General features: G+C 52.9%; 1 protein-coding gene across 1 annotated transcript; it reads right to left on the bottom strand.

Moving 5' to 3' along the window:
- Window positions 1–3,991: 3,991 nt before the first annotated feature.
- On the bottom strand, window positions 3,992–15,677 carry mrpl49 (mitochondrial ribosomal protein L49). Its single transcript, XM_038787514.1, has 4 exons — window positions 15,547–15,677; window positions 13,609–13,768; window positions 8,519–8,643; window positions 3,992–4,309 (listed from the first exon to the last, which is right to left on the bottom strand). The coding sequence occupies exons 1-4, from the start codon at window positions 15,598–15,600 to the stop codon at window positions 4,163–4,165; spliced, it is 486 nt and encodes a 161-aa protein (XP_038643442.1). The 5' UTR covers window positions 15,601–15,677; the 3' UTR covers window positions 3,992–4,162.
- Between the last annotated feature and the right edge of the window lie 1,421 nt (window positions 15,678–17,098).

Below are 17,098 nucleotides of genomic sequence, written 5' to 3'. Positions count from 1 at the left end.
TTATCTTAAATCCATGCTCCCTGGTTGACCCCCCCATCCCCCAGTAAGGGGAAAGGTTCCTTCCTATCCACCCTATCTATATCGCTCATAATTTTGTACACCTCAATCAGGCCCCCCCCCCCCCCCCCCCCCCCCCCCCCCAGCTTTCTCTGCTGTGAGGAAAGCAACCAGTCTCTCTTCACTGCTCAAACTCTCCAGGTAACATCCTGGTGAATCTCCTCTGCCCCCTTGAACTGCTGACATCCGTGTGGTTCAGGCGGGGGTGTTCCCCGTGCGTCTGCTGCTGCCCTCGTCCTTCTGGACGGTAGAGGTGGCGGGTTTGGAAGGTGCTGTCGAAGGAGCGAGTGGCTGCGGGGCGTCTTGTAGACGGTGCGCACGGCTGCCGCTGTGCGTCCGGGGGGGGGGGTGGGGGAGCGAATGTTTGTGGTTAGCGTGTCGATCGAGCGGGGCCGCTTTGTCTTGGATGGTGTCGAGCTTCTTGCGAAGCGCAGGGTCCCCCCAATCCCCTCCTTTGCTTTCATTTAAAGTGCCCAATTCTTGCAGAGGAGATTTACCAGGATGTTGCCTGGTCTGGAGGGTGTTAGATACACGGAGAGGCTGAATAGACGTGGACTGTTTTCATTAGAAAGACAGAGGTCGAGGAGCGACCTTATAAAGTTCTACAAGATTACGAGGGGCATGGATAGAGTGGATGGGCAGGCACTCTTTCCCAGGGTGGAGGGGTCAGTCACCAGATGTTTACAGCATGGAAACAGGCCCTTCGGCCCAGCTTGTCCACGCCGCCCAGTTTCTAAGCTGGTCCCACTTGCCCGCATTTGGCCTATATCCTTCGATACCCTCTATAGAAAGAGTGCAGAAGAGATTTGCGAGGATGCTACCAGGACTTGATGGGTCTGAGCTAGAAGGAGAGGCGGGATAGGCTGGGACTAAGAGACCAGAGGAGAGATTTCTCCACACAGGGGGTGGTGAGCGTCTGGAACGGCCAGTGGGAGAGGCGGGTACAAATATTTACTTCACAAAACAGTTAAGAGAGTTACTTGGGCAGGGTGGGTGTGGAGGGAGATGGACCATGCCCCTCTATACCCGAAGGAGAACATCAGGGGCTGGTTTAGCTCACTGGGCTAAATCGCTGGCTTTGACAGCAGGCCAGCAGCACGGTTCGATTCCCGTACCAGCCTCCCCGGACAGGCGCCGGAATGTGGCGACTAGGGGCTTCTCACAGTAACTTCATTTGAAGCCGACTCGTGACAATAAGCCATTTTCATTTTTCAGTGCCGTGTTCCATATGAATCACCAAGCGGGTGTAAAAAATCCCGCGGCGGACTGGCCTGGCGGTGGGCCGGGCAGGGGTTTCCGTCTACTTCCACGCTTTCCAAACTTATCATGGAATCCCGACACGGCAATTCGGCCCATCGAGTCAGCACCGACCCTCTGGAAGAGCAACCTGCCTAGGCCTAGGCCCACGCCCCCCTCCCCCCCGCCCTATCCCTGTAACCCCACCTAACCTGCACATCTTTGGACTGTGGGAGGAAACCGGAGCACCCGGAGGAAACCCACGTAGACACGGGGGGGGAGAACGTGCAAACTCCACACAGTCACCCGACGCTAGAATCGAACCCGGGTTCCCGGCGCCCACCGATTATGGTAGGGGGGGGCAACAGCACAGCGATTAGCGTACTGGGCGCGTGATGCAGAGGCTTGGACTGCAGGTCTGCAAGGCTTTGAGCTCAATTTCCACCGTTACCTTCCTGAAATGGAACATTTCTGACAGGGAAAAATAAACAGCGTAACGGCCACGAAACCACCGCACTGCTGCAAAAAACCCTCATCCGCTCTCGCGTCCTTTTGGGAAGGAAATCCGCCACCCTTAGCAGGTCTGGCCTACACGGGACGTGGACCCGCATTTATTCCCCAACCTCGAACTGAGTGTCTCGCTCGGCCCATTTCAGAGGGGGCTCAGGGGTCACATGTAGGCCAGACCAGGGTAAGGACGGCAGATTTCCTCAGCGATCCAGGTGGTTTTGTAACGGCAATCGGCGACGGTTTTGTGATCATTGAATTCCAGAATTTTATTCTAGAAAAATATTGAGTTTAAACTTCACCATCTGCTGGGGTGGGATTCGAACCCGGGTCTGCCTGTATCCTGCGAATGGCTCGAACCAAAGAGACAACAATCCCGGCCCTTCCGTCCGCCCGAGGTCGCCAGCCATCCGATCCTGTACACCTGCATCAGGCCGCATTCACATGGAACTCGTGACCATCTGCCCACTGCTGGTCATGTCGAGTCTTTCCTCTGATCACTTCAGAAGAAGCTTGCCTCCCCATCCTCTGAAAAGCAGGATTTTTGGGTTTTTTTATTTTTGGTTTACCCCCCCCCCCCCCCTCCCCTCCAACAAAGCCACTCCTTCCATGTCCCTTTCCATCAGACATAAGAGCAGATTTAGGCCACTCGGCCCATCGAGTCTGCTCCGCCATTCAATCATGGCTGATATTTTTCTCATCCCCATTCTCTTGCCTTCTCCCCATGACCCCTGACCCCCTTATTAATCAAGAACCTATCTATCTCTGTCTTAAAGACATGCAGTGATTTGGCCTCCACAGCCTTCTGCGGCAAAGAGTTCCACAGATTCATCACCCTCTAGCTGAAGAAATCCCTCCTCGTCTCTGTTTTAAAGGATCGTCCCTTCAGTCTGAGATTGTGCCCTCTAGTTCTTCCTACAAGTGGAAACATCCTCTCCACGTCCACTCTATCCAGGCCTCGTAGTATCCTGTAAGTTTCAATAAGATCCCCCCCCCCTCATCCTTCTAAACTCCCAACGAGTACAGACCCAGAGTCCTCAACCATTCCTCATACGACAAGCTCTTCATTCCCAGGGATCATTCTTGTGAACCTCCTCTGGACCCTTTCCAAGGCCCCAGCACATCCTTCCTTAGATACGGGGCCCAAAACTGCTCACAATGCTCCAAATGGGGTCTGACCAGAGCCTTATACAGCCTCAGAAGTACATCCCTGCTCTTGTATTCCAGCCCTCTCGACATGAATGCTAACATTGCATTTGCCTTCCTAACTGCCGACTGAACCTGCACGTTAACTGCAAGAGAACAAGGACTCCCAAGTCCCTTTGTGCTTCTGATTTCCGAAGCATTTCCCCATTTAGAAAATAGTCTGTGCCTCCATTTCTCCTTCCAAAGTGCAGAACCTCACACTTTTCTACCTTGTATTCCATCTGCCGCTTCATTGCCCGCTCTCCTGTCCAAGTCCTTCTGCAACCCGCCTGCTTCCTCAATACTACCTGTCCCTGGATTTTCCCCTCTCAATGCTCCCACTTCTAGGCCCCCAGCACCCGCAGAATGTTGCATTTATTGTCGCATTCCCCCTCGCGTTTTTGTTCGCGGGGTGCGGGGGGTCGCGGGCTCACGGCCCGGCATTTGTTGCCCGCCCCGAATTTCCCCTGGAGAAAGATGGCGGCTGAACCGCTGCAGTCGACGCAGTGTCGGTACGCCCACAGTGCTGTTCCAGGAGGGAGGATTTCGGCACGGCAGCAATGGAGGGAGATATTCGCAAGTCAGGATGGTGTGCGGCCTGGATGGGAAAGTGCAGGTGATGGTGGAGCTCCCCAATGATCAGTCTACCCTCAATTGGGGCAGCACGGTAGCATTGTGGATAGCGCAATTGCTTCACAGCTCCAGGGCCCCAGGTTCGATTCCGGCTTGGGTCACTGCCTGTGCGGAGTCTGCACATCCTCCCCGTGTCTGCGTGGGTTTCCTCCGGGTGCTCCGGTTTCCTCCCACAGTCCAAAGATGTGCAGGTTAGGTGGATTGGCCGCGATAAATTGCCCCTTAGTGTTGGGCGGGGTAACTGGGTTATGGGGTGGAGGTGTTGACCTTGGGTAGGGTGCTCTTTCCAAGAGCCGGTGCAGACTCGATGGGCTGAATGGCCTCCTTCTGCACTGTAAATTCGATGATAATCTATGAATTACACGCCGAAGAGGCGACTGGAACAAAACATTTAATGGATTGCCCTGCATTCCAATCAGTGCGAACGGTCACAACGAGGGTTTAGCGACGGTAAAGGTACAGTTTCTTTTTTAAAAACAAAGAAGCTCCTGCTGCCGAGCGGAATATCACCTTTCCGACACAGCTGGCGAATCCAGTCACAACCCTAGAAACCCTTCTCCATCAGCCACGTTTTCAGTTCCTTGTCAAAATAACCTTTGACCCGGAGGCTCATGGCCAACTCGTTCACCTGAGTAAGCGGCGTCTTGCCCGTAATCTGCGCCAGGAATTCTTTCAGGTCCTTCTCGAGCATCTGAGGAGGGGCAAAAGAGCGCCAGAGCGGTTAAGAATTGAAGCATCGGGCAGCACGGGGTGGCGCAGTGGGTTAGCCCCTGCTGCCTCACGGCGCCGAGGTCCCGGGTTCGATCCCGTCTCCGGGTCACTGTCCGTGTGGAACATAGAACATAGAACAGTACAGCACAGAACAGGCCCTTCGGCCCTCGATGTTGTGCCGAGCCATGATCGACCTACTCAAACCCACGTATCCACCCTATACCCGTAACCCAACAATCCCCCCTTAACCTTACTTTTTAGGACACTACGGGCAATTTAGCATGGCCAATCCACCTAACCCGCACATCTTTGGACTGTGGGAGGAAACCGGAGCACCCGGAGGAAACCCACGCACACACGGGGAGGACGTGCAGACTCCGCACAGACAGTGACCCAGCCGGGAATCGAACCTGGGACCCTGGAGCTGTGAAGCATTTATGCTAACCACTATGCTACCGTGCTGCCCTTAAAGTGGAGTTTGCACATTCTCCCCGTGTCTGCGTTGGTTTCGCCCCCACAACCCAAAGAGGTGCAGGGTCGGTGGATTGGCCACGCTAAATTGCCCCTTAATGGGAAAAAATGAATTGGGTACTCTAAATGTAGAAAAATAATATATAAAAGAATTGAAGAATCCCAACCCCGTTAAGCGGGACGGCAGTGGGAAACTCTTCAGAAGTCCTTTGAAATGGCTAATTAGGAACAGTAAAAAGAAATGTATAGCTTTGTACGGATCGGCCAGGCTCCATTAAACGATTCTGATTTGTAAATGACAGGTTATAAAGGATTGCAACAGGATCTTGACCAATTGGGCCAGCGGGCCGATGAATGGCAGATGGGAGTTTAATTTGGATAAATGCACCTCAGTGGTGCATTGTGGGAGATCAAATCAGGGCAGGACCGACTCAGTTAATGGTAGGGAGTTTTTTTTTTAATAAATTTAGATTACCCAATTATTTTTTCCAATTAAGGGGCAATTTAGCATGGCCAATCCACCTACTCTGCACATTTTTGGGTTGTGGGGGCGAAACCCACACAGACACGGGGAGAATGTGCAAACTCCACACGGACAGTGACCCAGAGCCGGGATTGAACCTGGGACCTCAGCGCCGTGAGGCGGTTGTGCTAACCACTAGGCCACCGTGCTGCCCTAATGGTAGGGAGTTGGGGAGAGTTACAGATAAAGAGATCTATGGGGTACAGGCTCATAGCTCCTTGACGGTGGAGTGGCAGGTGGGCAGGGTGGTGAAGAAGGCATTCAGCAATGCTGGGTTTTATTGGTCAGAATATTGAATCCAGGAGTTGGGGCGTCTTGTTGAAGTTGTACAAGACATTGGTTGGACCACACATGGGACATAGAACATAGAACAGCACAGCACAGAACAGGCCCTTCGGCCCTCGATGTTGTGCCGAGCATTGTCCGAAACCCAGATCAAGCTATCCCACTCCCTGTCATTCTGGCGTGCTTCATGTGCCTATCCAATAACCGCTTGAAAGTTCCTAAAGTGTCCGACTCACTGTGTTCAGTTCTGGACACCCTATTATAGGAAGGATATTGTCACACCAGAAAGAGGGCAGAAGAGATTTACGAGGATGCTACCAGGACTTGATGGTCTGAGTTATAAGGAGAGGCCGGATAGGCTGGGACTTTATTCCCTGGAGCGTAGGAGGCTAAGGGGTGATCTTAGAACAGTACAGCACAGAACAGGCCCTTCGGCCCTCAATGTTGTGCCGAGCCATGATCACCCTACTCAAACCCACGTATCCACCCTATACCCATAACCCAACAACCCCCCCCCCTTAACCTTACTTTTATTAGGACACTACGGGCAATTTAGCATGGCCAATCCACCTAACCCGCACATCTTTGGACTGTGGGAGGAAACCGGAGCACCCGGAGGAAACCCACGCACACAGGGGGAGGACGTGCAGACTCCAGACAGACAGTGACCCAGCCGGGAATCGAACCTGGGACCCTGGAGCTGTGAAGCATTTATGCTAACCATCATGCTACCCTAATAGAGGTCTATAAAATAATGAGGGGCATAGATAAGGTAGATAGTCGACATCTTTTCCCAAAGGTAGAGGAGTCTAGAACTAGAGGGCCGAGGTTAAAGGTGAGAGGGGAGAGATACAAAAGAGACCAGAGGGGGAATTGTTTTCACATAGAGGGTGGTGAGCGTCTGGTGAGGGGCAATTTGGCGTGGCCAATCCACCTACCCTGCACATCTTTGGGTTGTGGGGGTGAAACCCATGCAGACACGGGGAGAATGTGCAAACTCCACACGGACAGTGACCGGGGGGCCGGGATTCGAACCTGGGACCTCAGCGCCGTGAGGCAGCAAAGAGGCAATGGTCGAGGCGTGTGCAATTTGTTTCCTTTGAAAAAGCGGGACAGTTGCACGGGCAGAGGGATATGGGCCAAATGCGGGCAAGTGGGACTAGCTTGGTGATAGAAACTGGGCGGCACAGACCTGCTCCCACGGCTCGTAGTTCCCCGGAACAGGTTCCGGTGGGGTGGGGGGGGGGGATTGGCTGGAATGATTTTGCAGGTTGACGCACCCAAACGCAAAGTTATGCACCTTGGTAGGAAGAATAAAGAAGCTGAGTATTATTTAAACGGAGAGAGATGGCAACCGAGGGGTTCGGGGGTCCTCGTGCATATATCGCAAAAAAAGCCATCAGGCAAATTCAGCGGGTAATTTGAGAAGGCGAATGGAAGGTTTTTTTCATAATTTAGAGCGCCCAATTTTTTTTTTCCAATTAAGGGGCGTTTTAGCGTGGCCAATCCACCTACCCGGCACATCTTTTGCGTTGTGGGGGGGTGAGACCCACGCAGACACGGGGAGAGGCGAATGGAACGTTATTTCAAAGGGAATGGGGTCGAACAATAGGGCAGTCTGCTAATACCATACAAGGTTGGGAGGGGTTACTGGGTTACGGGGATAGGGTGGCGACGTGGGGCTTAAGTGTGGTGCTCTTTCCAAGGGCCGGTGCAGACTCGGTGGGCCGAATGGCCTTCTTCTGCACTGTAAATTCTATGAAGAGGCTAGTTAGACCACAACTGCAATGCCATGAAGGGTTTTCGTCCCCTTATCTAAGGGAAGATACGCCGGCTTTGGAGGCTGTCCGGGGAAGGTTCTCTCGGTCGATCCCGGGAATGGAGGGATTTTCTCATAAAGGTTGAGCCCCTGGGGCAGCACTGCGGCACAGTGGCTAGCTTTGCTGCCTACGGCGCTGAGGACCCGGGTTCGAATCCTGGCTCTGGGTCACTGTCTGTGTGGAGTTTGCACATTCTCCCCGTGTTTGCGTGGGTTTCACCCCCACAACCCAAAGATGTGCAGGTTAGGTGGATTGGCCACGCTAAATTGCCCCTTAATTGGAAAAAAAAATTGGGTACTCTAAATTTATAAAAAAAGACTAAACAAATATATTGTATTAATTGAGAGTTTAGAAGAAAAAGGGGCGACCTTATTAAGACACAGAGGATTCTCAGCCGGGCCCTCGACAGGGGAGATACTGAGAGGTTATATCCTCCTGTGGGAGAGTCTGGGACCAGAGGAAGACTGGGACTCGTTGGAATTTAGAAGGATGAGGGGGGAACTTATAGAAACATAAAATTATGAAGGGAACAGATAGGATAGATGCGGGCAGGTTGTTTCCACTGGCGGGTGAAAGCAGAACTAGGGGGCATAGCCTCAAAATAAGGGGAAGTAGATTTAGGACTGAGTTTAGGAGGAACTTCTTCACCCAAAGGGTTGTGAATCTATGGAATTCCTTGCCCAGTGAAGCAGCTGAGGCTCCTTCATTAAATGTTTTTAAGATAAAGATAGATAGTTTTTTGAAGAATAAAGGGATTAAGGTTTATGGTGTTCGGGCCGGAAAGTGGAGCTGAGTCCACAAAAGATCAGCATTGAATGGCGGAGCAGGCTCGAGGGGCTAGATGGCCTACTCCTGCTCCTAGTTCTTATCTCAAGAGTGTGTGGCCCATTTCAGACAAGAGATGAGGAGGAATTTCTTCTCTCAGGGGGGGGGGGGGGGGGGGGGGGGGGGGAGTGAATCTGTGGAATTCTTTACCACGGTGGCTTCCCAGCCAAAGCCAAACCAGGCTCGTCGACCCGGGATTGATCAAGGAATTGCCCAGCGGGAACGAATCGCGAGCCCCCCCGCACCCAAAACAAGTCGCACTCACCCAAATGTCACCCTCTATTTTCCGAATGACGGTCATCTTCCTGTTGCCATGGGTGATGTCTGTGTAGACAGGGATGTTGTGCATCCGGGAGCGACGTACCATGTAGGGCAAGTCAGGAGGTGGATCTGAGAAGGCATTAAAAAAAATCGCTGTAGTGGGAAAATCTCCTGCACGTACACTAAAAGACGTTTTGTGAAAGTTTCATACGGTCTGAAAAACTCGACTCGTATAACTCCGCGAACAAACGCCAACTCAGCATTCTTGTAGGAGCAATCACCAGATGCTTTCATGAATTTAAGGCAGTGTCGGTAAAAATGGATAAAGTTGACAACCAGGTTTTTGCTTGCTTATCTTGGTGCAGAGTCCTTGGAGAGAAACTTTTTTTAAGGACCAAGCTGAGAGCCTTTTGCCCAGCTTCGGGCCCTGGAAGCCACTCCTTCACCCAGACAGACCTGGCCCCTCCCATTAGCTATACCAGCTGCACTCAAAGCACACAGCATTCTTTTGCCTCTTGTTGCAAGGCGTACCTTGATTTGTTTAGCCACGCTCAGACTGGTGCAAGATCACATTAGCTCTCTATCGGCAAACAGGTAAAATGGTTTTCGATATCCGTTAGCCAAACTCTTCCATGAGACATAGGAGCAGAATTAGGCCATTCGGCCCATCGGGTCTGCTCCGCCATTCAATCACGGCTGATATTTTTCTCATTCCCATTCTCCTGCCTTCTCCGCTTAACCCCAAATCCCCCTGGAAAATTCACGGATTACCTCACTTTTAATCACACTCTAGCAGACGTAATGCCGGTACGCATTTTAACCTAGGCTTCAACAACATTACTGCAAAAATACAAACTGTGAAACATGGTTATTCTTTCCATTCATCACCGCCCAAGGACAGTAGATTGGATTACACTTCAATGCCTGCACCAGAAGGCCCGGTGTCCACCCCCCCCCTCACCCCACCCCGGCCAGCGGCGTTAATCCGCAAGTTGGCAGGGCATGGGGACTGAGAAAGTCTAGGCGGATGGGCCAAACCTCACCACGTGCAACGCCACAAGGCTGCAAGACCCAATGGGGAACACAAAGTAAAAACAGAAAATGCTGGTAAACTCAGCAGGTCAGGTCGCACCCGTGCGAGAGAAACAAACGTCAACAGTCCGAGTCCATACGTCAAGTGTACAGCAAGCATCCTTGTGTTTGCGAACTTTATTTATAAGTGGCTTTTGAACTGTGATGGGTTTTGCTTAATTGGAGATAGAGACGGTAGAAATTAAAGTTTTTCCTTTTATTGTGAAGAAATGTTCAACGGTTGTTTGAAAAGATATTTTCTGTGATGTTAAATGTGTTTAATCCTGCGTTAAGAATAAAGTTTGTCTCTCTTCACTGACGCTGTCAGACCTGCTGGGTTTTTCCAGCATTTCCTGTTTACATTTCAGATTTCCAACCTCTGCAATATTTTGCTGATGTTTTAGGGTAAAGGGTGTGGATCCAAAAGGTGCAATTAAGATGTTGTAAAAGTATGATCAGCAGTCACTCCAATCATCGTGTGCACCATGGACTTTTGTTTAATAATAACAATCTTTAGTATTATCACAAGTAGGCTGACATTTACTGTAAGTTACTTTGAAAACCGACTCGTCGCCACACTCGGGCGCCTGTTCGGGTTCACTGAGGGAGAATTCAGAATGTCAAATTCACCTAACAAGCACGTCTTTCGGGATTTGTGGTAGGAAACCGGAGCACCCGGAGGAACCCATCGCAGACACGGGGAGAACGTGCAGACTCCGCACAGGCAGTGACCAAGAATCGAACCCGGGACCCTGGCGCGGCGAAGCAACAGTGCTAACCACTGTGCTACTGTGCCGCCCATAAAAGTCAAGGTCAGGAGTGAGATTCGAACCCACACCTCCAGCGGAGACTGCAACCTTAACGCCGCACCTTACAAGCGCTCGGCCATCCTGACGGGTTTATAGAAAGACGATTCTCTGAAGAGTAGAATATTTGAGACTTAACAGAGCTGGGGATCTGAGTGGGATAAAGATGATGTAATTAATAGGAGGAGCCAGGTCTGTAGCAGGCAGTTTTAGTCTCCCCAAAGACAGCAAGCGTTGCAGCGGGTGTCTGAAAGGGTTTCTCTCTCTTCAAGAGATCTCTATTCAAGTGTACAGCAAGTGTCCCTGTGTTTGCTAACTTTACTTATAAGTGGCTTTTGAATTGTGATGGGCTTTGCTTAATTGGAGATAGAGAAGTTAGAAGTTTAAAGTTTTTCTTTCTATTGTGAAGAAATGTTTAACGGTCATTTGAAAAGATATTTTCTGTGATGTTAAATGTGTTTAGGATAACATTTGAAAAGATAAAATGGCAAAATGCTGAGGAAATCAGAAGCACAAAGGGATTTAGGAGTCCTAGTTCAAGATTCTCTTAAGGTTAATGTGCAGGTTCAGTCGGCAGTTAGGACGGCAAATGCAATGTTTTTTTTTTATAAATTTAGATTACCCAATTATTTTTTCCAATTAAGGGGCAATTTAGCGTGGCCAATCCACCTACTCTGCACATTTTTGGGTTGTGGGGGCGAAACCCACGCAGACACGGGGAGAATGTGCAAACTCCACACGGACAGTGACCAGAGCCGGGATCGAACCTAGGACCTCAGCGCCGTGAGGCGGTTGTGCTAACCACTAGGCCACCGTGCTGCCCTGGCAAATGCAATGTTAGCATTCATGTCAAGAGGGCTAGAATACAAGAGCAGGGATGTGCTTCTGAGGCTGTATAAGGCTCTGGTCAGACCCCATTTGGAGTATTGTGAGCAGGTTTGGGCCCCGTATCTAAGGAAGGATGTGCTGGGGCCTTGGAAAGTGTCCAGAGGAGGTTCACAAGAATGATCCCTGGAATGAAGAGCTTGTCATATGAGGAACGGTTGAGGACTCTGGGTCTGAACTCGTTGGAGTTTAGAAGGATGAGGGAGGGGATCTTATTGAAACTTACAGGATACTGTGAGGCCTGGATAGAGTGGACGTGGAGAGGATGTTTCCACTTGTAGGAAAAACTAGAACCAGAGGGCACAACCTCAGACTGAAGGGCGATCCTTTAAAACAGAGATGAGGAGGAATTTCTTCAGCCAGAGGGTGGTGAATCTGTGGAACTCTTTGTCTTTAAGACAGAGATAGATAGGTTCTTGCTTCATAAGGGGATCAGGGGTTCTGGGGAGAAGGCAGGAGAATGGGGATGAGAAACACATCAGTCACGAATGAATGGAGGAGCAGACACGATGGGCCGAGTGGCCTAATTCTGCTCCAATGTCTTATGGTCTTATACCTATTTGTCAGCGGGTATCAGTCCTGAAGCAAAGTATCCTTTCCATACAGTTTTACAAATTTTTAATTAAGTGTTTGGGGTTCAAGTCTGGTGTCCGAAGAAATGTTGGGGTCTGGTCGGGCTCTTAACAAGGGGAGCAGATGGACTAAATCAAGTGATCGTGGGTATGGAACAGCTTGAGGTTTAAACAATACAGGGAAGAAACAGTGAGGGGTTTTCTGGAGAAGCCAACGTGGAAAACACCGCAAGGAACTTTGTCGAAGAGACACAGGACCACAAAGGCGGAGGTTGCGCCAACCGACAGAGAGACGCACCTCGAGAAGGCTCGAGAGGTGGAGCGGCGGAGGGGCTTTGACTGGCGCGTCGAGAGTAATGGAGGTGGCAATAGAGGGCTGCTGAAAGGGAGGCAGAGGATGGACAGAGGCTCGTGACACAGACAAAGGGGACAGTCCACGAGGGCTATAGCAAACAGAAAATGACCCAAGCCGGGAATCGAACACAGCGCCAGGGTTCGATTCCCGGCTTGGGGGGTCACTGTCTGCGCGGAGTCTGCACGTTCTCCCCGTGTCTGTGTGGGTTTCCTCCGGGTGCTCCGGTTTCCTCCCACAAGTCCCGAAAGACGTGCCGTTAGGTGAATTGGACATTCTGAATTCTCCCTCCGTGTACCCGAACAGGCGCCGGAGTGTGGCGACTACGTGGCTTTTCACAGTAACGTCATTGCAGTGTTAATGTCAGCCTACTTGTGACACTAATAAAGATCATTATTATTAAAAATTCCTGAGGTAGGGTGTGGTGAGGCAGTGGAAGGCGTCACAGCGGTTAGCACTGCTGCCTCACGGCGCCGAGAACCCGGGTTCGATCTCGGGTCACTGCCCGTATGGAATTTACGCATTCATAGAATTTACAGTGCAGAAGGGGGCCATTCGGCCCATCGAGTCTGCACCGATTCTAGGAAAGAGCACGCTACCTAAGCCCACACCTCCACCCTATCCCGTAAAACAGCAACCCCACCTAACCTCAGGGCAATTTAGCATAACAATCCACCCTAACCTGCACATCTTTGGACTGTGGGAGGAAACCGGAGCACCCGGAGGAAACCCACGCAGACGCGGGGAGGATGTGCAGACTCCGCACAGACAGTGACCCAAGCCGGGAATCGAATCTGGGACCCTGGCGCTGTGAAGCAACAGTGCTAACCACTATGCTACCGTGCCATCCTTCTCCCCGTGTCTGCGTGGGTTTCACCCCCACAACCCAAAGACGTGCGGGGGTAGGTGGATTGGCCGCGCTAAATTGCCCCTTAATTGGGAAAAAAAGAATTGGGGGCTCTGAATTGAGGATGGGATCAGAGCAACATGTCTTCACTTCAGCTTGGGAAGGAGGCAGAGAACATTTCAGACAGAGGTGAGGAGGAATTTCTTCCCTCAGAGGGGGGAGTGAATCTGTGGAATTCTTTACCGCAGAGAGGCCGGGTTGTTAAGTGTGTCCGAGACCGAGAGAGAGAGACGGATTTTAAATCAGTGAATCGAGGGTTACGGGGATGAGGCGGGAAAGCGGAGTCGAGGATTATCACAGCAGATCAGTCGCGATCGCGTTGAATGGCGGAGCAGATCTGATGGGCCGAATGGGCCCTTCGTTCAAGCGCAAGGTGGTAAGTGACGCGGGCCGGTTACAAATACCAAGTGAGGGATGACCGCCGTGGCCTGCAACACTAAAAGCAAAACCCTGGGGTGCCGAGGAAGTGGCAAAATGGATCAGCTGTCAAGTAACACGCACCTCGGGGTGGGCGCCATCCCGATGGCGTTGGGTAGTGGCCGTGTTTCGGAGGGATGGGCACCGTGATAGGCGGAATCAATCTCTCCACAAACTTAAACTCCTCCGTCGACTCTACAATCCCTGGGTATTTGGCATCAGAGCTTGCCGATTTGGCGGATTTCTGGGAAAGAAGGAAAATATGTTGGTCAGAACTTTAAGGAAATATTACAGAGCTTGATTAAACTGAGGGGGTAATTGCTTCAGCTACCGCCCAGGGACACTGGAAAATAAAGGCCTCTCTATCCATTAGTCACAGGCGGGGCTTCCGTGAGCACCGGAATAGCCACCGATTGTTCGCTGACATCTGAACGACTCAGCAATGACGGGCATTGTCACTGCCCATGACACCACTGGGCACCCGACTGGTACAAATCCCACCACTGGTCCTCTACCCGGACTGACGGCACGACTAGAGCCCTTGCTTGAACTGGCACTGAGACAGGGATGAGCAATGAACGCTGGCCTTCGGGATGTTCAAGAATGACCAGCTTATAATAATAATAATAATTGCTTATTGTCACGAGTAGGCTTCAATGAAGTTACTGTGAAAAGCCCCTAGTCGCCACAATCCGGCGCCTGTTCGGGGAGGCTGGTACGGGAATTGAACCCGCGCTGCTGGCCTTGTTCTGCATTACAAGCCAGCTGTTTAGCCCACTGTGCTAAACCTGCACACCTTTGGACACTAAGGGGCAATTTAGCACGGCCAATCCACCTAACCTAACAATAATAATAATCGCTTATTGTCACAAGTCGGCTTCAATGAAGTTACTGTGAAAAGCCCCTAGTCGCCACATTCCGGCGCCTGTTCGGGGAGGCCGGTACGGGGAGTTGAACCCGCGCTGCTGGCCTTGCTCTGCATTACAAGCCAGCTGTTTAGCCCACTCTGCTAAACCAGACGGTGTCTCAAACTTGCACTGTGGACCCCTACTCTCCTCACCACTGGATGTCAACTGTCACTGTCGTCACCACTGGATTCCACATCACTGTCGTCACCACTGGATTCCCCGTCACTGTCGTCACCACTGGATTCCCCGTCACTGTCGTCACCACTGGATTCCCCGTCACTGTTGTCCCCACTGGATTCCCCGTCACTGTCATCCCCACTGGATTCCCCGTCACTGTCGTCCCCACTGGATTCCCCGTTACTGTCGTCACCACTGGATTTTGCATCACTGTCGTCACCGTCACTGTTGTCACCACTGGACCCAGAGGGGAATTGGCTCTACCACTGGATCCAGAGTAGCACAGGCAACCAAGGGAACCCCCCCAAAATAAAACACCGCTGGCAACCCATTGGATCCAGAGCGACACTGGCTCTGCCACTGGATCCAGATCGACACTGGCTCTGCCACTGGATCCAGAGCGACACTGGCTCTGCCACTGGATCCAGAGCGACACTGGCTCTGCCACAGGATCCAGAGCGACACTGGCTCTGCCACTGGATCCAGAGCGACACTGGCTCTGCCACTGGATCCAGAGCGACACTGGCTCTGCCACTGGATCCAGAGCGACACTGGCTCTGCCACTGGATCCAGAGCGACACTGGCTCTGCCACTGGATCCAGAGCGACACTGGCTCTGCCACAGGATCCAGAGCGACACTGGCTCTGCCACTGGATCCAGAGCGACACTGGCTCTGCCACTGGATCCAGAGCGACACTGGCTCTGCCACTGGATCCAGAGCACACTGGCTCTGCCAATGGATCCAGAGCGACACTGGCTCTACCACTGGATCCAGAGCAACACTGGCTCTGCCACTGGATCCAGAGCGCCGCTGGCTCTAGAGTGCAACTGGCTCTGCCACTGGATCCAGAGCGACACTGGACACCCCCTTCACCTAAAGAAACCTGGCACCCCTCACAACTGGATCCTGAGCAGCACTGGATCCTCCCCCCGGTACCTGGAGCCAGGTCCACGCGGACGGAGCGAGCAGCCGCCTGCAGACCGCCGCCATCACAGCGCAGGGGGCGGGGCTACGAGCGCAATGACGTCAGACGCAGTCCCGGCCTGACTGCCCCAGGCCGCGCGCAATGACGTCAGACGCAGTCCCGGCCTGCCTTCCTGGCCCACCTACTCGGCGATGGGGAAGGGGCTACGCGCGCAATGACGTCAGACGCAGTCCCGCTGCCAGCCTCGCCCTCCCCCACGGTGCCCGGGGGGGAAGGACACCGTGCAATTACGTCAGACGCAGTCCCGGCCTGCCTTCCTGGCCCGCATCCTCGTCGCGCGGGGGTGAGGCGAACACCCCCAATGACGTCAGGCGCAGTCCCGGCCTGCCTGCTAGGCCCACCCCCTCGGTGCGCGCGGGGAGGGGCTCCGCGCGCAATGACGCCGGACGCAGTCCGGCCTGCCTGCCTGACCCAGGCCGCGCGCAATGACGTCAGGCGCAGTCCGGCCTGCCTGCCTGCCCCAGGCCGCGCGCAATGACGTCAGGCGCAGTCCGGCCTGCTTGCCTGACCCAGGCCGCGCTCAATGACGTCAGATGCAGTCCGGCCCGCTTGCCTGGCCCAGGCCGTGCTCAATGACGTCAGACGCAGTCCGGCCTGCTTGCCTGGCCCACTCTCCTCGGCGCGGGGGCGTGGCCTCGCGCAATGACGTCAGACGACTGCCTCCTCCCCCCTCCTCCAGTTGCCAACGCCTCCCGGGCTGGCCCTGGAGTCTCCCGGGATGGAAGGTCAATCCTCCACCCCAACATGGCAACACACTGCTGTGTGCAAACCCTGACCCCCACCCCCCCACCCTCTCTACCCAACAGCACCGTCTTCCTCCACAAATACTGCCCATGGTTAAAAAAAAATAATTTTCCCTGCGCGGAAAAATATCGAAAATGGGGAAAATCGGTCCCAGGCGGGCATCGTCCCTAATGGGCAACGGGGTCTCTCCTTGCCGATTGGCGGAGGAAGGCCGGGCATCACACGGTGGGGGGGGGGGAGCGTGTCGGTCAGCACCACTGCCCGGGTCCGATTCTGGCCACGGGTCACCGTGCGAAGTCCGCACGTTACCCCCCCCCCCCCCCTGTGTCTGCGTGGGTTTCCCCCGGGTGGTCCGATTTCCTCCCACAGTCCAAAGATGCGCAGGTTAGGTGGATTGGCCGTGCTAAATTGTCCCTTAGTGTCCAAAAATGTACAGGTTAGGCGATTGGCCGTGCTAAATTGTCCGCTTAGTGTCCAAGATGTGCAGGTTGGGTGGATTGGCCGTGCTAAATTTGCCCCTTAGTGTCCAAAGATGTGCAGGTTAGGCGGATTGGCCGTGCTAAATTGTCCCTTAGTGTCCAAAGATGTGCAGTTAGGCGGATTGGCCGTGCTAAATTGTCCCTTAGTGTCCAAAGATGTGCGGGTTAGGGTGGATTGGCCGTGCTAAATTGCCCCTTAGTATCCAAGATGTGCAGGTTAGGTGGATTGGCGGTGCTAAATTGCCCTTAGTGTCCAAAGATGTGCAGGTTAGGTGGATGG

Source organism: Scyliorhinus canicula, chromosome 31 (assembly GCF_902713615.1).
Source record: "Scyliorhinus canicula chromosome 31, sScyCan1.1, whole genome shotgun sequence".
Lineage (NCBI taxonomy): Eukaryota > Metazoa > Chordata > Chondrichthyes > Carcharhiniformes > Scyliorhinidae > Scyliorhinus > Scyliorhinus canicula.
The sequence above is the reverse complement of the archived record's forward strand: the minus strand, read 5'-3'. Positions and strand labels throughout refer to the sequence as shown.